The sequence below is a fragment of the Castor canadensis genome, chromosome 5, assembly GCF_047511655.1.
Source record: "Castor canadensis chromosome 5, mCasCan1.hap1v2, whole genome shotgun sequence".
Classification (NCBI taxonomy): domain Eukaryota; kingdom Metazoa; phylum Chordata; class Mammalia; order Rodentia; family Castoridae; genus Castor; species Castor canadensis.
In genome coordinates, this window is record NC_133390.1 from 14,356,635 (window position 1) to 14,380,272 (window position 23,638).

At 36.0% G+C, this 23,638-nt stretch overlaps 1 protein-coding gene across 9 annotated transcripts in view; it reads left to right on the forward strand.

The window, feature by feature from the left end:
• Positions 1-23,638, forward strand: part of Grik1 (glutamate ionotropic receptor kainate type subunit 1) — a 379,854-nt gene that overhangs the window by 213,401 nt on the left and 142,815 nt on the right. For all 9 annotated transcript variants that reach the window (XR_012447881.1, XM_074072841.1, XM_074072843.1 and 6 more), the window contains exons 2-3: positions 18,536-18,703; positions 22,502-22,759. Coding sequence is in view for 8 of the 9 variants with exons in the window: in XM_074072841.1 (XP_073928942.1) it covers positions 18,536-18,703; positions 22,502-22,759 (426 nt within the window). In the remaining variant the exon portion in view is untranslated. The remainder of the gene's footprint in view (positions 1-18,535; positions 18,704-22,501; positions 22,760-23,638) is intronic.

The following is a 23,638-nucleotide window of genomic DNA, read 5'->3' on the forward strand; positions in this document are numbered from 1 at the left end:
AATTATATACAAGCTAAGCATTTAATTCATTCAGTTAGAATTATGTCAAGAAATATTAAATAAGATTAAACAAGGAAAAATTGAAAATAAAATAAAGCAGGGTAAGGATGTATCAGTCCAAAAATAGGGTATTCTTTCAACTTTCAAGTAGATAAAACCTATAGTGGGAAGGTAGGAAGCAAGGAAGGAACAAAGGAAGGAAAGAGAAGGAAGGAAGGAAGGAAGGAGGGAAAGAGAGAAAGAAGGAAGGAAAGAGAGAGAAAGGGAGGGAGGGAGGGAGGAAGTAGAAGAGGGAAGCAGGGAAGGAGGGTGAGAAGAAGGACCTATTTGCATAGACCAGGGGAACAGAATAGAGAATATAGAAATAAACTCGCACAAGTGCAGTCAACTGGTCTTTGGCAAAGGTGCCCAAAAGCATTGGCTATGTTGGAGAGGGAACAGTCTCTTCAATTAGTGGTGCTGAGAAAACTGAACACTTTATGCAGAAAAAAGAAACTACACACCTACTTCTAACCATGTACAAAATCTACTCAAAGTAGACTTAAACCCTAAATTTAAGATGTGAAACTTGAAACTGTTGAAAACTGAGGTGGCTCACACCTGTAATACTAGCTACAGGGGAGGTTGAGATCCAGAGGATCATGGTTCGAGACCAGCCCAGGCAAATGATTCACAAGACCCCCCACATCTCCAAAAACAACCATAGTAAAATGAACTAGAGGCAGGGAGCTCAGGGTTTTGCAAATGCAAAGCCCTAAGTTCAAACCCCAGTCCCACCAAAAAAAGAAAGAAAATAGAGAATCACCTCAAAACATTTTTGGACAACACCCCAAATATACAAGGAACAAAAGCAAAAATAAGCAAATGGGATTGTAACTAAGAGACTCTATATAGCAAAGGAGACAATCAACACAGTAAAGAGCAACTTACAGAATGGGAGAATATATTTTCACACTATTTGCAACAAGGGGTTGATATTGAAAATATCCAAGGAATTCAAAAAAATCATCAAAATATAATTCAATGAATATAGGCAGATGATCTGAAAAAACTTTCTCAAAAAAAGATATATGGAACGGCCATCAAGTATATGAAAAATGCTCAATTTCACTGGTCACCAAGGAGATACAATTCACAAGTACAGTAAGATAGATATCATCTCACCCCAGTTAAAATGGCTATAATCAAAAAGACAAAAATAATATATGCTGGCAAAAATGCAGAGAAAAGGGAACTCATACACACTGTGGGTGGGAATGTTAATTAGTAGAAATATTTTGGAAAGCAATATTGCAGTTCCTCAAAAAACTAAAAATAAAACTATCATATAACCAAGCTATACCATTACTGAGTATACATCCAAAGGAAATGAAATCAGCATGTTGAGTAGGTAACACTAATCCCATATTTATTGTTAGCGTTATTTACAATAGCCAAGATATAGAATCAACCCAAGTGTCATTAGTAAAGAACTGAGTGAAACAATTTGGGCTAGAGGCTCAAGTTGTACCCTGAGTTCAAACCTCAATACTGCCACAATAAAAAAGAAATATATATATATATATATATATATATATATATATATATATATATATATATATATATATGTATATGATGAAATAGTATTTGATCCTAAAAATGAATTAAACGTTACCATTTGTGAAAACTTGAATGGAACTGGAGGACCTTATATTGATTGAAATAAACCAACCACATACAGACAAATACCATATGTTATTCACACATTGAAGCTAAAAAAGTTGATTTCATAAAAGTAGGAAGAACAGTGTTCACTAGAAGCTCGGACGGGTTGAGGGGGAATAGAAGGAAATTAGATGAGTGCCAAAATATAGTTATATAAGAGAAATATGTACTAGTGTTCTAGAGCACAGTAAGATGACTACAGTTCATAATACTAAATTATGTATTTTATGAAGAACTAGAAGAGAAGAATTTGAAACTTTTCCAAACAAGGCAATAACTGTTTAAGCAGTTAGAAATATTAAATTATCCTGATTTGATCATTGTGTTGATTATGTCTTAAACCACCACATACACCTATGAAATACACACAAATATTACATCAATTAAAAAGTACTGATTTGAAAACAGGAAAGAAAAGGCCAAAAAAGTTGAAATGAGAGCAATATAACAATGTGAGAATAACAATTTTGATCTCAATAATAATTATTTCATATTTTTCAAACAGTTATGTGAAAAATAATTAAAATCTTACTGATGCAGATTAAATATCAAATATATGAAATATCTCTTATTGAAATAGCCTAGAACAAGTTATTGTGATATTCTCAAGAGTATCAATAACTAAGGAAAAAGTTTAAAGAATTTATTAAGAAAGTATTAATAGAAACATGCTGAGGTACATAATTTTATTGATGAGTTATTTAAAAGTTTAAAGAAAATTTTATATTTTTCCGGGATATAGAATCAATAAAAGGCCATTGTTTACATCTTGTTAAATGGCTAACTCTAAAAACAAAATTGACAAGGCTAATGCACACTAAAAGATTTGTAAACCACTATCATTTATTAATAAAATGCTGGCAATAAATCAAATTTGGCAGCATACTGAAAAAACTCTAGATGATCAAATATAATTTATCTCAAAATTGCATGGATGAGTTAATGTAAAGAAATGTATTCATGCAAAATATCTCATTAGAAGGGCAAATTGAACTCTGGAAAACATTTAATAAAATTCGATGCATATTGTTTGAGGTATGAATATAAATTATATCTATTTTAATTTGCATTTCTTATACTATATTAACTTCATAATACAGCATCTATTTTAATCTAACCTCCAAATAGTAGGTAATAGTTTAATAGAGGAATTTCAATTTAAATTAGAAAGTTTCACTCTCATTTTCTCACTCATGAATGCATTAACTAAAACAGTAGCAATAAATATTTGAAGATGATTACATTATACAAAAATATAAAAAAGACAGGAACTTAAAGTATTTAACAATAGCACATAAAGGCAAGTAGATATAAATATATATATATATATCCACATAAAAATCTATAGTAACAAAAAGAAAATGTTATAAAAAGTCAAGACTGTGAAATACACTTCTAAAATACCTATGGAAAATATTAAGTGACTTATTTCTGAAAACTATAAAAAAAGACTGGTAAGTATGATTGTGTTGATATAAATGTCCCATGGTCTTAGGGAGAAGGAACACCTTTTAATATTAAAAAAATAGGCTTGATGATATTCTTGACAAAATTTCAATTAATAAATAGGCTAATATTTTCAAGATAAGCTTGTGTAAGAGGAGTAATTGAACCATAAAAGGGTGATTTACCCAGAAAATATGAGAACTAGTAATTCACACAATGCAATACTACGTATACGTAGGTAGAATGGTCAATGAAATAGAAAAGTCCAGAAATTAAATTATATAATGATTCAATACATGAAAAAGATGCTATAAACACCAGTGGGAAAAATACATGTATATTCATATATATGTAATTTTAAATAACATCAATGCATATAATTATAAATAGCATAAATAATTGTATTAGCTTTTCCCCTAATACCATACACTAGAAGAAATTTCAAATAGAATAAATAACTAAATTACAAAATGTCATAAAAATTCCTAACACCAATTATGTAAGGGAATATCTATCTGTTCTGTGAGCAGAGGAGAAAATTTTAATTATAAATAGTCCAGTACTACCACATAGGCTAGAATCTATTTCTGCAACAAATACAACTTCTGCTCCTAAAAAATAAAGGCTTAAAATAACCAGCAATGTGTTCTGACTGAAATGGCTGTAGCGAGTCTGTTGCAGGCTCTATTGAATGTGTCATCCCTCTGGACCCCAAGCTGATGGAGCAGCTGTTATCTGTGCATTGGACCAGTCACTGGACAGAAGGAAACAGAACTCTGGGGACTCCCTCATTGGCAGTTAAGTCTTCTGGCCAGTAAGTGACAAAGGTGACTTCTGCTCACAAGTTATTGAACAGAATTAGTGATCCAACCACATCCAACACAAGTTAGGTGCGTCCACCCACCCATTCAGAAGGGAAAGGACCAGAATATTAGCAATGACTACAAATGTACCATGTTTCAAGGGAAGAAAATCAATGTTTGACAATATAAAAATGTAAACAATCTGCCTAAAAATGTCCTTAGTATTAAGAGCTAAATAATGAGCTGAGAAAACACTGGCAATAAACACTGGCAAAGTTTTATATCCTTATGAATAAGAAAGTTACATTTCAGTAACAAAAACAATGGTATCTTGAGGTATTAAAAAAAAGCAAAAAGTAAAAATAAGTAATAAACAAGCTTTAAAATTTAAACTCACCAGTATTCAGAGGGATAAACATTAAGGCAATAAGAAATGCTATGTGCCACAAGTTGACTTTAAGCCATAGAGATTCTGGGCAAGGTTGCAAATTAGTAGGGCATTTCTACACAGTGGATGGAAAAGTGGATTGTTCAGCTTTTGTCTTTATACTTTGGTTTAGCAATATGTAACAAAAGCCTGCACATTTTATACCCTATGACCTTTGATTACATTTCGAGGCACTTTTTTTTTCCCCAGTGAAACCAGAGAAAGTACCAAATGACCATCATAATAGAATTTATGGCAGTGAAAAACTAGTAACTTTCTAAAAACAATGGAGTGGATTAAGTAAATCATGAAATATACAGACAATGTAATATTAGCCATTAAGAACCTGGGTTGTTTTCAGAAGGCAAGCCCATACAATAATGCAACTGAGAATGAATGGAGATAATAGAACAATAGCATCTTAACTACTTTGTTTTTAAAGAAAACTTAGGTAGGTATGAGAAAAGATTGAAAAGAAATTCGCCAGACTTAACAGTTAACGTTTTACAGAGATATGGTTGTATCTTGCTCTTGATTCCTTTCAACTCTTTATGTGTGCATGTGTTTTTAAAATAAAATTATTTCAAATAAAAAATATTTGTTCCTACACCAGATGACAGTGTCCACTCTGGAGTTCAATGTGCAGCACATTTTTAAAGATTTGTAATTGAGCAGTAAACTTGGAGATCTTAGAACCTTGAAAACAAATGGCTGCTCTTTGCAGCATTCCAAATACAGAGCCCTCTGTGACAAGATGTTTTTTTCATTCTGCTTTATTGTTGATCAACTTGTAGCTTTCCAAGATGGGTGGATTAAGCTTTATTCTCTTTGTCTGTGACCTCACTACTTCACAAAGAGTTTTTTCTCTGACAAGTAAGACAAATAATTCCATTAAGTTTATTCATTGTCTATGTCAATGTAAGCTCTCATTTCATTTTACAGTGTTGGATCTGAATGTTAGAGTGTTAGTGAGCAACGCAGAAGGGTATGCTCAAGGTGTTTCCACCTTCTAGACTCCAGAATAGCTTGATGAAAAATAATAAATGCAGAGTTTCGATCAGAGACTTTAAAGAAAGTGTTCACATCTAAGACTCCGTGACCATCTTAGATTGTCTAAAACAACGTTGCCTTGAAAATCTTTGTTCACAATTTGTAATATCAGTAAATATAAAATTGTATTAAAAGGATGTTTTATTAATTGATAAATACTGGAGTGTGTATAAATATGCAGAGATATTTTAAAAATAGAAAATATTAAGAAGAAAAACAAGAAGATAGCAAGTTGCTATCAAAAATCAAAGACTTGCATCCTGCCCACAACATATCTTTGAGATATGATTGACTAAAAGGTGCTCTTCTTCATAGAGAGACATATCAGGTTCTTGCTTAGGTTATTTATATAAATGGAAAAAGAAGGTAAAAGTTGATGGTATGTATCTAATATTAATTTCTCTAAAAATGGTGTCATAATTAGAGGGTTTATATTTCTGACCAAGAACTTGTCTAACTTTTTGTAAAAATAATAATTAAGACAGAAAATTATTTTAGTCCCAGCACAAGCAGATCTCTGGACAAATTTTTTTCAAAATACAATTATCAGGACAAATATTCTCTTGTAGGCCATGGTTACAAAGAAAACTGTTCTCTAGTCAAATGAGTTTGACAAACATCCTGGGCTAAACAGAGTCAAATTGCTTTCTTTATTGCATGACTTATGAAAAGATTTATGTATTATTGTCTAATGTGAATTTCCAAGTGGGAAGACACTAAGCAGAGTTTTCCAAACATGTTTGACCACTAACCTCCCTTTGTGTGTGCATCTCATGGATGACGTCTGTGTACACACTGGTAAATACTGCTCTGCTGGAGCTGTGAACTTCCATTTGTTCTGGCTTCAGACATCAGTTATCATTTTAACATTTCCTTCTCAGCAACAGAAAATTTCAGCTTGAGAAATAGCAGAAACAGAGGAAGCAAACTAGAAAATTGGGATGAAACACATAACATAACTTCCTTGGATCTGAAGGTTGTGAACTTGGCATATTCCATTCATTTAATTAATAAGTAGATAAATGGAATTGTGAGCCTTTTAGTGTGGATATGTCATTTAAATGAGATGTTAAAAGCTTAAAATGTAACTGCTCTCAAGAGACATTAAAACTATCCCAGACTTTCATAAGCATAAAAGTCTGGCATGAATTCTTTGGCAATATTCCTGGTTCTTGCCTGAAATCTACCATTGAATAGGAGATAAGCCATTCCTCCATGATCTGAAGGTGCTGGCAGCTGATGAAATGTGAGCATTTCAGGAGGCTCAGAGCTTTGACAGTGCTTGGAGACAATGGGTCATAATAGTTGAGAGAGAGAGAACAATCACTGCTAAAAAAGCAGTGATGGAGAATGTCAGAAGGTCTCTCTCCATACCTCCACAACCAGTCTCCTCCCTCCCTCCCTCTCTCATAGGCTTCTCTCAAGGCAGAATAAAGTACTTTATGGGGCATAGTGTTAAGGCATGAGGAACAGAAACAATCCAACTGCACAATCATGTACCGGAGACCATTCACTATGTCCAAGCCATTACATTGAGTCCTGACAAAGAGGGCACAATTCAATCAACACTGTCTGTACCCTTGGGGAACAGGCAGGCTGAGATTAAAATATTTTTTAACTAGCACATAATATTTGTACATATTCGTGAAGTACACTATAAATGTTTTGATTCATGTATATACTAGGTAGCGATCAAGTTGGAATAATGATCATATCTATCACTACAGGTTTTTATTCATTCTTTATGGTGCATACATTTAAAATCCTCTTCCTAACTATTTTGAGGTGTATAATATATTATTATTAATTATATACAGACTGCTACTACTGAGTCTGGTGATCAACCCTTCCTCATCACCTGGGGGTGATCAGTCTGGGGAAACTCTGGTAGCCACTATTTTACTCTCAACTTCTATGAGACCAACTCTTCAGTATTCCACTTAGGCAAGAGACCATGTGGTATTTGTCTTTCTGTGCCTGACTTATTTCACTTAACATGATGCCCTCCAGACCCATCTATGTTGTCCACAAATGACAGGATTTCATGCTTTCTTATGGCTGAATAATATCATTAGTATTTTTATTGGTGTTTATTAATTGTGCATAGTAAGGAGTTTCATTATGACATTTCAGTACATGCATACGATGTAAAGTAATCATTTCACCCCCTGCTCTTTGTTATTTTCTTCCCCCTCCCCTTCCTTTTAGCCTTCTAAGTAGTCTCCCCTCTATTTTCATTACCTTGTTTTTGTTTTGTTTTTGCTTTTGCTTATTTTTCTGTGGTATTGGAAGTTGAATTCAGAGTCTCAGGCTCACTAGGCAGGGACTCTACCATTGAGCTATTCCCCTAGCTTTTTGTTTTGGTTTTTGTTTCTCCCCAACAAAGGAGAGAAATGAGATACTTGTCTTTCTGGAACTAGCATATTTCATTCAACAGGATTATCACCAGTTCCATCCATTTTACAGCAAATGAGATAATTTCATTCTTCTGAATAGCTGAGTAAAACTCCATTGTGGATGAATAGCACACTTTTTAAATCTATTCATCCATTGATAGGTACCTAAGCTAATTCCTTAGTTTAGCTATTATGAATAGTGCTATTATAAACACAGGTATATTACTATCTGTATCACAGGTATTACTATCTGATTTCCAGAAGTGGTATAGCTAGAGCATATGAAAGTTCTGTTTTTTATTTTGGGGAAAACTCCATACAGGTTTCCATAGTAGCTGGACTAATTTACATTCCCACCAGCAGTGAGTAAGAGTCCCTTCCTCTACCATCCTCATCAGCATTTGTTATTTTTTTATTCTGATGACAGCCATTCCAATCAAGGTGAGATGGAATCTCTATGTAGCTTTCCTGCATTTCCTGATGTCTAAAGGTGTTGAGCACTTTTCATGTATTTATTGGCCATTTGTATTTCTTCATTTGAGAAGTTACTCTTCATATGTCCATTTATTAATTATACTAGTTACCTTGGTATTTAATTTTTTTAGTTCTTTATATATTCTGGATTTTAATCCCCTATCAGATGGTTATCTGGCAAATATTTTCTCCCATTCTGTAGGCTGTTTCTTCACTCTGTTGGTTGGTTCTTTTGATATACAGAAGCTTTTTAATTTGATGTAATCCCATTTATCAATTCTTACTCTTATTTTCTGAGATATTAAAGTCCTATTAAGAAAACACTTACGTATACCTATATCTTGAAGTTTTTTTCCCCTAAGTTTTCCTCTAATAATTTTACAGCTTCAGGTTTTATGTTACTGTCTTTGATCTACTTTGAGTAGATGCTTGTACTGCCTGAGAGGTGGGGATCTAGTTTCGGTCCCCTCGTGGGGATGTACAGTTTTCCCAGCACTACTTGTTTGAGAAGCTTTCTTTTTCCCAACTTATACTTTTGGTATATGGCTGAATCGTATTGTATTGTGTATATAAACCACATTTCCTTTATCTATTCATTCAGTGAAGGACATTTTAGTTCCATATCCTAGTTATTATGAATAATGCTGTAATAAACACAGGGGTACAAGCTTCTGTCCACCACATCGATTTCATTTCCCAGTAGTGGATCGTATGGCAGTTCTACTTTTAGTTTTGTAAGACGCTTCCATACTGTTTTCCATAATGGCTATGCCAAATAAAATCCCTGAAATATACAGCAGTTTTTATATTGTCAAAACAGAGAAAGCATTCACCTCTAGCTGAAGGAATTAATAAAAATTCCACACAGGAGAGAACAAAGAGAGGGTTTCTTGCCTTATTGATAGAATGACTGATTGTTGTGCATACCTTCCTTTTCTGAAATCTGTCAACAGAAATGCAACCTGTCCTGATGAACAAGAAACTCTGGTGAGGGTAAGAACTATGTGTCCTTCATCTGTATATCCTCCACTGCTGCTAGCATTGCCTTATCAATAGATGGCTAATAGTGTTTCAAGAATTAAACTGAATATTGAGTAACACTAAGTATCATAAGAGTAACTTTGACTTTGAATAGCCATTTTTGTTTTAATGTGCAATACTGTTTTGTTAAGAAAAATTACGAATAGTTTCTGCTGAACTACACACAAGCCACATCCTTTCCCTTATTGGCTACTGTCTGAAGCACAGCAATTACTCTTGCTCCATAGACATGTTTTTCTCTTCCTCAAGGGCCATGCCTACTGAATTTATGCATATTCTTTTGAGTTATCAGAGAGAGCTTGAATGTGGTTACCAACTGAGGCATGACATCAACCCCATTGTTCTTCTTCAAAGGTCAATGATATCTGAAGATACTCATAGCAGAGTTGGTCATTGCCAGACCACTGAGGTGATCCTCATCCTTATCCACAGTTCTGTCCCTACTTAGGACTTCTTGAAAGATAAAAATCTCTTTGTCCATTCATTTTACATTAGGTTGTGGAACCCCTGCTTCTCATCCAAATTCATGCAACAGGAAACATTTAACAAGACTGTGTTGGTGTCCAAAAGAAAGGCAAGAAGAGGAAAGCTGAATGAGGAAGACAACATTAATCTAAGGGAATCTTAGAAATTAAATGTGTAACCTTGAAATTAAAGGTGCAGTAAATATATGCCTAAAGTAAATTGCTTATGATGTAATAAACTAGAATTATGGATGTGACAATAAAGAGAGGCAATATAATGCTGTATATTGAAGGATCAGCTATCAGCAAAGGAATAGATCAAATTGCCATCTTGTGCTGTGCTGACAGCTTCAGGAATGGCTATTATACAACATGAATGCAAAATGGGAACTTTCCTTTCCTTCATTGTCACTTAATGGATTACCCTTCCTTCTTGAGTGATATCACAACTCATTACAGTGGGCGCACAGCAGCTAGTTAAGAAATAGATTTACTAAAATATACACAATAACATCCTGGCTTTATCCTGCCATATTCTGAATAAAGTAGAAAAAATGTGATAAATCAAAAATACCAATGTATTGTATGATACGGTTAAGTGCTATATTTACAAGTCAAGTTAGACAGCTAGAAATTGCTAGCTAGTAGAAGTTCTCAATAACTTTTTACAGCAAGGAAAGAAATAGAGTAATTAAAAGCAGCCAGTATGGGTAAATATTGAGAGGAAATGTTTGATAATTATAAAACTATGGATAGTGAGGAATAAGTTCTAGTGTTCAAAGTATAGTGGGGTGACTATAGATAATAATTTATTGTATATTTCAAAAGAGCTAGAAGAGATTTTGAATGTTCTCACTAAAAAGAAATGATAAATGTTGGAGGTGACAGGTGTGCTAATGACCATTATTTGATCATTACACATTATATATATGTGCATATATAAATCATAGTATCACACTATACTCCCAAATGTCATTTAAAAGTAAAATGAAATAAAAACATTTAAAAAGTAGTCAATCTTGAAACTTTCTTAAGTCAGCCTGGATACTGTATTGGTTTTCTGTGGTTTCCATAACAAATTACCAGAAACTTGGTTACTTCAAACAATGGAAGTTTGAAGCTCAGAGTTATAGGTCAGAAATCCAAAATCATGGTATTGACACTGCCCTATTTTCTCCTAAAGCAGTAGAGGAGATTCACTTCCTTGCTTCTTTCAGCTGTTGGTGGCTCCAGGCGTTCCTAGGTCTGTGCTGAATCACTCAATCTCTGCTTTCTCAATCTACATTTGCGTCACCTCTTTGGTGATGACTCCAAAATTTCTATGCCCAGGCTTGATCTCTCCCATAAAATCTGGATCAGTATATTAAACTTTCTAGTTGACATCTCCACTTGGATTTCTAATAGGTATTACAGAATAATCACACCCCAAAACAAGTACCTTCTGCACTCTTCCTCATTATGGCCAATGGCAACTTCAGACCCAAAACCTGATACTATGTTTGACTCTCTTCCTCTCACTAACAGTTTGTCAGCAAATTCTGCCAGCTCTACCTTTAGATTTAATCTAGAATTCAACCACTTTTTGCCACACTCAATGTCACTAATGTGAACCAAGCTTCCATCATCTCTTACCTGGATTATAAAAGTAGCATTTCATTCAAATAATCTTTTATCGCAACAGGTTCAAGGGCAAATCTCTCTCTGTTTTGTTCTTGCCCCTCTCTGCTCTTCAGCTCATTCTTCATACAGAAGATAGAATGATTCTCTTGAATTATGTCATCTTCACTATTTCGCTCAAATTCCACCACTGGCTTTCTATGTCATTCAGAATAAAACTCACAGTCCTATTATTGCTGGTGAGGGTCTTTATGATCTATTCCAGTCTACCTTTATCACTTTTTTGAGTACATCTTCTACCAGTCCAAGCCTGTCACACTCAACTTCAGCCACTTGAATCCGCAAAAATGACACTAAGCAATTCCCACCTTCAAGCATGTTCCTCCCTCTGCTTACAATTCTCTTTTCCCAGTATCTTCAGAGCAGTTTCCTCCAAGTTGTTTCTTAGAAGCAATAGGCTTATCACCTTGATATTTCAATGCCCTTCTTCCTGCCTATGATCAGCTACCCTGGTAGAGCGAAGCTCCCAGAGTCATTTTTTTGGTCTCTTGTTCACTGGTGTATTCTCAATGTCTTCTATAGTACTGACTCCTCATAGTAGGCAAAGCATTTTATAAATACATGAATAAATGAGTAAATAAATAATCAAATGAAGAAATTTTTCATTAGAGCCATGGATCATTTACTTATGTAACCACAAGTCAAAACAGACAACAGCAGCAATACATATTTGTGTGTGTGTGCAAACCTATTGTGTTCCTCAACTGGCTATTATTGGAGTATCTTCACATTATGAGTTAGTCAGATTAATATTCCCTTTACAGGAACAAAATCTACTGTCATGACTTTCCCATATTTTTATCTTTATTAAATGAAGTGAATTCCTTGGCACAATGGAACATTGTTTGACTTGATTTTGGAGGAGGGTGAAAGGGAGTATTTTTCGTATTTCCCACTCATCATCCAGCTCAGGACCCATCTAGATGAAAGTGATAGTCAGTGGTATAATTGCTTCTCTTTAAGGTATGTGGCCATATCAAGGGCTTCAATTTCTGCTGCATTATGCTTATACTTCTCATGTTCTGCGGAAACAGTGATTGGAAAACAGGTTATAAAGCAGGATATTTAGTATCCTCAGGAGTCAAAAGAAAAAATTCAGACAGTGGAACTTTGAGCCAGACTGGCTTTTCCATATTAATCACTGGGCTCCATCTCTTACATTATGATCCTATAATATGGCCCCAGAGTTAGGAAAAGTTTGGAAACCATCTGTTATAATTTGGATGAAACATGTTCCCCCCTAAAAGTCCATGTGTTAAAGGTATGGTTTTCAGCATCGTGTGGTTAGGAGACACTGTGGACCTTCATGAAGTGCAGCTTGTGGGAGGTTCTTTGGTCAACAAGGACATGCCTTCCAAAGGACTGTGAGTCCCTTCCCCCACCTTCCCCTCTTTGCTTTCTGGTCTGTTGCCTCATCACAAGCCCAAAGATATAGCAGAAATTGGTCATAGACAGGAATCTGCCAATTGGTGGGCACAAGTACCCCTTTTCTCTTTATAAATGAATTATCTTAGTCATTTCACTATCATGATGGAATGCTCACAAGTACACCATTGCTTTGGGCTTAAATTAGGACTAATCTTGAAGTATACCATTAGCCTTAGCCTTCTCTAAGTGTTACCCTTTGCCTGCAATGACCATGTTGTTAACTCAGCAATAGCAGAATTTATGATTATGAACAATTTTCTTGTAAGCGTAGATGAAATTATTTGGTGCAAACAACAAGCCTTCACATAACCACTCTTCATCCTTCCCACCATCTCCCTTCAAATGCAACCTGTTCTATGTATAAGGTATTATTATATGTGGCTTCTGTCTGTGTCTTTGTGGTCTCAAAAACACAACTATCTGGGTCATAACTTTCCTCATTGGTGCAGAAGTCTCCCAACAGAGACACCGTTGCAATGTTGGAACTCTACCATCTAAACTGAGATTTATAGTGAATTCCCCTTTGTTTATCTTACATTGCTATGCCATAAAATCAGAATCTTATTAGAAGATTCTACTTGCATAGATATTATTTCCATTAAAATTTCCCATTTTGAAAGCCCTTAAAGTAGAAAGAGAAAATAAATATTAGTTTCCTAAGGCTACTAATAAAATACTAGAAACTGGGTCTTGAAATGACAGAAATTTATTTCTTGCAGATGTAGAGACTGGAAGACTAAAATCAGAGTATCAGGAGGTTTGGTTTCTCCTGAGTCCTCTTTCCTTGGCTTGTAAATGGCCACCTTTTGTCTCTATCCTCACATTGACTTTCCTCTGTGTGCTCATACCATAGTGTACATCTGTGTGCCCACATTTCTTTTACTTATAAGGACAGACTAGGTGAGTGGCCACCCAAGGTGATTCTTTTTAACCTAATCACTTTTTAAAGACACTATTACCAAATGCAGCTACCTAGTGAGGTACTAGGTGTTGGGGATAGAATGTGGAATAGAGCCCAAACAATAACATACACACAAACACACAAGTGTCTTAGTTTCAAAACCATGGGCACACTACTTATTTGTTTCATGTCCTTTGTTTAGTGATTATGTGTGGCAGCTTTGCCCAAGTGAGGGAACACAGTATAAAGGATGAAGCCTTTTAGCATCAGTCTTAGATACAACATCTCCTCTTCCCAGCAGAGTACAATGGGGAAAATCAAGAAAAGAAACCCACAGTCCTCAAAAATAAAGCCTAAATGCACACATTTATTAAGAACAGAAAAACATTCATTTTTTTAGAACTTATATCTATTTTGGTATTTACAAGAAATATGATTTTACCCTTTTCATTTCAAATGGCACACATATTCACATGGAAAGTCAGGACATGACTCAAAAAATGATCTTTTCTACTTTTTTAACCCTTTACTTGAAAAATCATCCTATACTGTGACATCAGGCTGAAAGTGGTTTGAGGGGAGGGAGTGGGGAAAGAGGCTAGGGTGTGTGTTAATGATGCCCTTTGACTGTTGCTCATCATTTCAAATGGTGCTAGCAGAGGGTTTTGCCACCCAACTGCTTCTAATCTACAAGGACTCACTAGGCCTGTCCACATTATAATAAAGACAAATGTGGTTTCTCACTACTTCCCACACATCAGGTGTAAATGATGGAAGTATGTGGAACACCAGGCCTGTAGTTTTGAGGTTTCCTACCCTCCTGTTCTCCATCTGCTATACTCTACTTCTCAAGAGTTACAGCAGAACATAAAAGCTTGTTCATCATCCTGAGCTCTCTAAGTCTAGTCTTCTTTCCTCATCCACTGACATGTCTCCAGAAATTTAGGGAAAATAAGGGGGGTGAGGGGAGCTGCTTGACTTCTTTCCCCCTTGAGCCTACACTGGCTTCCTATTTTCACTTTTCCCAATGTGTTCTCTAACACCCAGTGAATTTTTAACAGTAGAGGTCTCTTAGCTCAGTTCAAATGAGGGGAGGGGCAGTAAAAGAAACAGTGTTAGAAGGAAGAGAGGGAAGGATGAGGGAACAGGAAGGTACCAGATCACAGGAGGAAGAGGAATGAATGAGGTAGGGATTCTTCCTCTCCAACCAAGGAGACCCTTGACTTCCAAATGGCTGGGGCCAGAAGTTCCCTCTATACAGACACAATAGAAGGTTTCAAGTACCTCATTAATAGTCCACAGTCACAAATCTCAAATTAAAAAAAAAGTAAGAAAAAGAAGAAAGGGAGGGATAGAAGGAGGAACAGATCACACAATTGTCCCTAGCAAGATATATGTCCTTCTACTTGTCTTATCAAAGATTTCACATTTTGAATATGAAGCTAAGGGGATAAGGAAAAGAGAGTAAATATCCAATTCTTAAACTACTCCCTGGGAGGCAGTAGTCTGGCTCCTCTTGGTCACCTTCTCCTGTTTTTTCCAGATTTTACTTTCTTAGTACTTCTCCACCAATTTTGGTATTTATCTGATGCCATTTCTAGGAGAAAAGAAGAATTTGATAGGGTGCAGAGCTAATGATACCATAAAATAATTCTCATTTGGTGAAGAAATGAAAGAAATTTCTTTCAAAATGACAAAACAGAGTTCACCTACACACACACTCTAACCATGTAATAAAAACACTTAAAATTCTCATAGACTCAGGCACATTCAGCTTTATGTAAAAGAAAACTATACACCAAAGGAATAATTTTTAGCTTAGCAAGAAGTTCTACAATTGGTGCCAACTCAGTTTTATCCCCAATACCCATGGTAATAATACTGAAATCTTTCTGGGGAAGAATTGTGTTTACAGAGTGCTTTGACTACATTATATTCACTTTACAGACAAAAGTTACAAAGCCATATTATGAGATGAAGAAGAGAATGTGAAGACAGACAGACAGACAGGTAGATAGATGATAGATAGATAGATAGATATTAGACAATTAGACATATGAGTATGTACAAGATAAAACTTTGTGACTGAATTAGCTGGGTAAAATGATATCCTCTCTAATCCCTTTTTATACATAAAAAATCAGGAACAATATTTGCTACCTTAATGAATGGTATAAAATTTAAATACAGTACATACAATGGTGACTTTCTTCCCAATACTTAAACACCCTCCTCAAAGAGGAGTTAGGTAAACCAAGGTCCAAAACTCAGGACTTTTATTCCCAACCAGATGTTTGTGTCCTCTCACCAGCCTACTCTGCAGTGCTAACGCTGCTCATATTTGAGCCCGCAGTTGACTTTTTTCTTAAATAATTGCAGCCACAATGTCTTAAGATGCCTTCGTCTCCATGGGGATGGCGATTCTGCATAAGAATCGTATTTCTTCATGAAGGCTTTCACTGGGATTAGAGACAGACAATAATAATTATTGTCTAATTATTATTGTGAAAGTCTTAATACCAAAGAGCCCGTGTGGGGGGTCATCTTGACCATGGCAGTAACTCACCTTACATCCATCTTCCTTGGTGATTTAGTGTCTATCATCTGAGCTTCTCATCTTCCTGTCCAGCAACCACTAATAGCTCTGAGAGAAGATACTGGAAATCCATCCCCAAATCCCTGCTTATAATTGTCTGACCCAGTCATTCCCTTAAATAGAAAATTTTAGGGCTGGATGTAATGGCTCACACCTGTAAATCCTAGCTACATTGGAGGTATTGATTGGGAGGATTGTGATTCAAGACCAGCATAGGCAAGAAGTTAATGAAGCTTCATCAAATTTTGTCATGTGAGTGTACCCAGCTACATGGGTGGCATAAATACGAGGATCATAGTTCAGGCTGGCCAGGGTTGAAAGAAATTGAGACCCTACCTGAAAGGTAACTAAGCAAAAAGATCTGGGGATGTGGCTCAAGTGGAAGAGTACCTGCCTAACAAGTTCAAGACCCTAAGTTCAAACCCCAGTCCCTAAAAAGGAAAAAAAAATGGAGAGCTCTCTAATAGTGGCTTTGGAATAAATGTCCAACATGGGTCATTAGGTGAAAGTTAACATGATCACAAAACTTGTCATACAGTTTTCAACTATGGTTTCTCAGAGAGTAGGGAAAGCATCTATGAATGAATGATTCATACTATCAGCCTATAAATTCCAGAAATATACCAAAAAGGAGCCAAATTAGCCCAATATGAACCTTCTTTTCTTTCATAGTCTGACACTTTAGTTGGTTATTTTTTTTGTTGATAATTTAATAGAATAAGTCAGTTTAGCAAAAACAAATATTATAGATGTGCATTTGCTACTATTTCAAAGTAGAATCAGGGTAATTAGTTTTAATTAAAGTCTAGCAATTGGAGTTCTCTAAGAAAGAATGTACATAAATCATATTCTTCATGGTTATTTGTGACTTTCAGTTCAGATTTTTAATATTCTTCTCTTTCCTTCTTGAGTTAAGAAAGAACAAAGCACTTACAAGTCAATCAAGCAAAGATGTTTGGAAAAAATCCAACAACTGAATTTCAGTAAGGAATCACTCAATGGTAAGAGTAGAAAAGCAGCAGCCTGATAAGTATCAGTGTTCAACACTCCACAAGCATCGGGTTATATGTGTATATTTTCAAAAGAAATGAGGAGTTCGGGTAAATCGGTTATTGAGCTAAATGCAGGTCAGCTAATAGAGCTTCTATCAGATGCTCTGAGTCTAGTGAAAATACCACAGCAACTCTTAAAGACCATTAAGAATTTTCAACAGCCAAGATATGGAACCAACCTAGGTGCTCAACAACGGATGATTGGATAAAGAAAATGTGATGTGTGTGTACACAGAAATAATGGAGTATTGTTCGGTGTAAAGAAGATTGTAACTATGTGATTCACAGGAAAGTGGATGAAACTGGAGATCATCACATTAAGTGAAATAACTCAACCTCAGAAAGACAAATACCGTATGTTTTAGCTGATATGTAGAATGTAGACCTGAAATAAATAATACGACAAGAATATAAAATAGGAAATTTTGGGGGGAAAGCAGAACCAGTGGGTGGGAGGAACATGACCAAACAATTTATAAAAAAGGAAAAAGAAAATGACAGTTCTTTAAATCTGCCCATGTACTCTAGAATGTACTGGAATATGACCCCAGAATTCTGAGCCATGAAGCATAGAAAAGATGTTTGCATTCTAAAAACTGCAAGATATGTATATTCCATTTGGACCTTACTGAACTATTTGCACGATCCCTTTAGTATAGGGGATGTCTGCTTCTGGATACAAAGGTCTTCATTCTAAGGAAGGTGGCCCTACCAGAATAGAACTCAAATCATGATTAGGTCAAGTACAGTGCAATTCTTATCCAAACCATAGAAAATTGTTCTCTGCGCTATTATTAACTACCCTTCCATGGCACAAAATATTTGGAACACAGTTGACACCTGAGAGGTATCATATTATTCAGCATTGGATTTGAGCATACATTAGTAGTTAGTATTATTTGTCTTCATGTGGCACATGCTGATAAACTTAACTTTCAGCTCTGAATTGGGGATCTGCATTGATCCTTTCAATTATCATTTTGCATATTTTATTTTTAGTTTGCATTCTTCCTTTTTTAAAAAAAACTGTGAATCATGTAACTAATACATCTCATGCATCTCTTTTGCTTCTACAGGAGGGATTTTTGAAACCGTGGAAAACGAACCTGTTAATGTTGAAGAATTAGCTTTCAAGTTTGCAGTCACCAGCATTAACAGAAACCGAACACTGATGCCTAATACTACATTAACCTATGACATCCAAAGAATTAATCTATTTGACAGTTTTGAAGCCTCACGGAGAGGTAACTATTTTTCTACTTTTAAAAGCTTCTTTGGGTGGTATGTCTGATCCACAGGTCACCTCCTTTTCTCTACCTGCCCTTTCTCAAACAGGACATCTTAGTGCAAGTGGGTCACAGGAAATCTCGGTCCTCGATATCACTGATCAATGCAGTCTGAACTGACCTAACGGGCACTGCCAAACACTGTTTTCTGGGTCTTTCTGATTAGCTCACCCTTCAGTGCCCTCCACTCTATGATTAACTGGTGCAGCTGTGAATGGAAAATGTCAAGCTTGATCTGTTTTTCCTTCCTGAAGCTGAGATATCACCATGAAATTGTACCATGCGGTTAAATAAAACTTTGTGGAAGGTCATCCATCGAGCATGTGGAAATGCCCAGCACACACTTAACTCACACCTTGAATTTTAACAGGTTGCCAGCTGCTGGAATACCTAGGATCTTCCTAACTGTTTTTCTTTCTTTTTGCTCCTTTCCACAAAATTATAAAAATATGACGATTAAATCTGTAAGAACAAATCTGAATTTCATTCTCTTTTTTCTTCTGAATAAAAGACAAGTGCCCAGAAAGTAGTCTAATTTATAGGGAGGCTTCAAGCTTTCTCTCATGGAAAGATTCATGCGGTGGTGAGGGGCTGGTTTAGACATACCCTGAGCACTTCTAGAACATTTCTTTGAAGCAAGATCACACTCAATATACCTGAATCATGGCTTCTGACAAGGGCGCCATCAAGTTACCAGATAAAGGAGTTTGTGTGGAAACATTTGCTGATCACCCCTTAATAGGAGGGGATCTTTTCCTCACAGACTGTGCCATGCCCACTGTAGATACATTAATAAAGAGAAGACAGTGAACTCATGTTCACCCCATAACTGAATTTCCAAGTAACTGAATGCTGGTTGCTAACTGAATTAACCTAGTTCTTTCATAGGATGTGTTTGCTTCATACACTGTTCTGCAGGAATTATAGCACTATTTACAACTTTTCTACCTATAGAATGACCTTAGTATAAGATTACTTTCTTTTCTAAGGTGTAAAAGCCAGGCATGGAGTACATGCCTGTAATCCCAGCACATGGAGGCTGAGGCAAGTTTAAGAATGCCTGACCTACATAGTGAGAACTTGTCTCAAAAACAGAAAGAAAAGAAAAAGAAAGAGGCTAGGCATGGTGGCTCACTCTTATAACTCAAACTACTCGTGAGGTGTGAAGAGCAGGAAGATCAAGATTTGAGGTCAGTCTAGACAAAAACTTAGCAAGACCCTGTCTCAAGAAATAAACTGAGCTTGGTGGGATACATTTATAATGCCAGCTATTGAGGAGGCATAGATAGGAAAGTATCCTCCTCAGGCTGACACAGGGGAATATCAAGAGATCCTATCTGACAATCTAAAAAGCAAGAAGGGCTGGATGCATGGCTTAAGTAGTAGTACAAGACCCTGAGCTCAAACCCAGTATAGCCAAAAATAAAAAAGGGAAACAAATGATAGGTGGAGTTGGAGATACATTATAAATCAGAGTTGTCTGTGAAAAATAGTAAAACTTTATACAGTGCTCTAAAGTTTATAAGATATCTTCATATGCATTATGTATCTGAGTCACATCTATCTCCTCTTTCTCAGTTTGTCTTTTTCAATCTCTCTCTCTCCCTCTTTCTCTCTCTTTCTCTGTCTCTCTCTCTCTCTCTCTCTCTCTCTCTCTCTCTCTCTCTCTCTCACACACACACACACACACAAACACACACACACACACACACATACACACATACAACTGAGCAAATGCCATAGACAGGCAACCACATTTAGCAAGGCTACTTCAACCCACAAAAAAATTGAAATCTTTCTTGTCATCTGAAGTACCTGCCATGCTTATAAATTAAACACCCGAAAGCTTCTTAAAACTGGTAATTTGCTGGCAAACAGAATCCAAAAGGATTGATTTTCTGTCAAGTAATATTAGCTTCCCAGAGCTATGTATTAGAAGGAATCTCAATCCATTGCTCATGCTGCAGAGAACAACAGCTCACACCCTCCCTTGGCCACATTTTACCTGGCTAAGTAATGAACACACATCCAGACATAAGCTTCTGAGGACAATGACAATTTACACCTACAGCACTTAATGCAGACAACCACACATCTTCATAGCTCAGGTGGTAAATAATTCAACACCCAGCAACACAGTGTCAGAAACCTTGTAAATGACTCTACATTTGGCTTCCCTTACAGGTCTGCAATGTGGCCATCAGAATTTTATTCATTATTCTCTTTAAATTAAGTCAGAGAAATGTAACAGAGCCATGTAGCTTTTCTACTTATTTTTATTTGTAAAATGACATTATTATAAGGCCCAACACAATTTCACTCAAATTTAGCTATTGTTTAATTCTAGTACTTAATAATTATCTCTTGGCAGTTCTAAATTCCTCTAAAATAGAATTACAATGTAAATTTAAAAATGCATTTAAACTCATATTTTATGCCTCCTAGCATGAGAGTAGTAGCACTATTTTACATGGTTGTCAAGGACAAACTGCTCCAACCTTTCTGGAGGAGACTTTGGTAACAAACAATTAAAAAATATCAAAACCCTTTAATAATAGCTGCTAACTCAACTCCTGCAAACTTGCTCTCAGGAAGTAGACTAAGATACAGAAAGAAAATATAAGTACTCTAATATTATTTATCACAGTCAAAAATTAAAAGGAGCTCTTAAATGTTTAGAATTAAAAGAGTGATTTTAAGTAAATGACATTCCCATGAAATGGTCTATTCTACACACAGAAAAATACATCCTCTTGAAGAATTTGTACTAACTTGGAGAAAAGGTATGCTATTGTGTTCAATGAAGAAAACAATGGATCAAACTGCATTTATATAATGTTCCTAATTGTAGAAAAAACCAGAGGTTATTTTCCCAAGATGATGAACTAAGTACAAAGTCTTTAGGTTTTCTACCTACTTTAAATATTTTAAATTCTCTCAATGAATGCATATACTCTTATAGTGAAAAAAAATCTGCTTTGTAAGTAAAAGCTTAAGTGTGTGATTACTTCATTTTGTTAGGCTACTTGTTGACTGAAGATTGGGACCTGACCTTGAGCTGGGGTCATTGAGCCCTAATTCAGCTCTGTCACTATTCAGAGGCCATGACTAAACCCATTGTCTATGAAATGACTGGGCTGAATCAAATGTCTTCTGCAGATTCCTGTAAGCTGTGCTATTCCATTATTCTGTAATTAATTAGTCATCCTATGAACACTTCAGCAGTATTTCAAATAACCTCGAACTCTTGTCTGAGATTTGGGAAGACAGGAGCTAAAGCCCTTTGCAGTCAGCCACAGGGTCTTTTTTCTGAGTTCTGTGACCACAGTGATGTCTTCATTTCCACCATGCCATATGAGAGAACTTCATTCATATGACATACATTTGATAAATGGTTGGCTACTTAGCCCACGAAGTGCTTTTGGGTAACACCACATCAAGAAAGGGATTTAGACTCCATCTGATTGAAAGTAATGAAGCGAGACCAGTAATTCATTTTTATTTGCAGGGAGTTGGCCCTATGATGTATTACTAATCAGTTCTACATTTACATCTATCAGTATCTTAGTCTTTCAAGCATATTAGAAGTTGAAAGGAGCATATTCTCCCTCCCATAGAGATGGGGAATGTAGGATATTTTTCAATTGTTAAATACAAGAATTATTAAGGGAAAAACCAAACTCATAGAACTCTCTTTTTCTCTCCCCTTTTCCTGCCCTCCTTCTCCCTCCCTTTCCTATCTTTGAACCTTATCAGCATGTGACCAGTTGGCTCTTGGTGTGGCTGCCCTCTTTGGCCCTTCCCACAGTTCCTCGGTCAGTGCCGTCCAATCCATTTGCAATGCTCTAGAAGTTCCACACATACAGACCCGCTGGAAACACCCCTCAGTGGACAACAGAGACTTATTTTACATCAACCTCTATCCAGATTATGCAGCTATCAGCAGGGCGGTCCTGGATCTGGTCCTCTATTACAACTGGAAAACAGTTACTGTGGTATATGAAGACAGCACAGGTATGGGACTCATGCAAGACCTCCCCTGCCCATGCCTGCTCTGAACAAGGGGAAGCAAAGAGTTCTATAGACATGAGACTCAATTAGTAGAGTGGAGTGCATGAAAATGTCGTCCAATATGCAGCTGGTTGAGAATTCTAAAGTAATTTAGGATTCCATGGGTAGTGTATGCAAATAACTTTTGGTTTATTGATTTTTTTCTGATGATCTTTTCACTATCAAATTTGTTTTCTTTTAAATATCACCTGGCTGATATATGTTACAATCCAATTACAAGATTAAAGATGTTATTTCATTTGTGCAACTCTATTAAGACTGTAAGAACAGCAGGGTGTGGGGGTGCATAACTATATTCTAGCTAGATGGAGGTAGGAGGATCACAGTAAAAGCCAACCCTGGCCAAAAGGCACAAGACCCTACCTGAAAAATTAGCTAAAGCAAAAAAGGCTGGAGGCATGGCTCAAGTGGTAGGGTGGCTGCCTACCAAGCAGAAGCCCAGAGTTAAAACCCCCCTAAAAAAAGAAAAAGACTGTAAACACAATTAAAATGACATTAGAATAAGATTCTAAGTTATTAAGTAATTATACAAATGTCTGGAAAAGTTTCCAAAGTAGGTAGACAAACAAGAATTCAGTGAGAGATTGTACCATCAAAGTGGACCATTTTCCTCTGAAAGGGACTAGGAATCCTGGCATTGAGCCCCATAACAAGGTTTGAGTTGTTCTATCACTTGTTCTAGGATGAAGGATGGAAATGTGGCTTTTCAGGATCCAATCTCAGTAGATATTTTCTCTGACCCTGCACCATTTGAAGGATTTTTTTTTAATTTTATTAGTAACTTCCCCTCTGACTTCTGCTTACATGTCAGGATTTATCAGA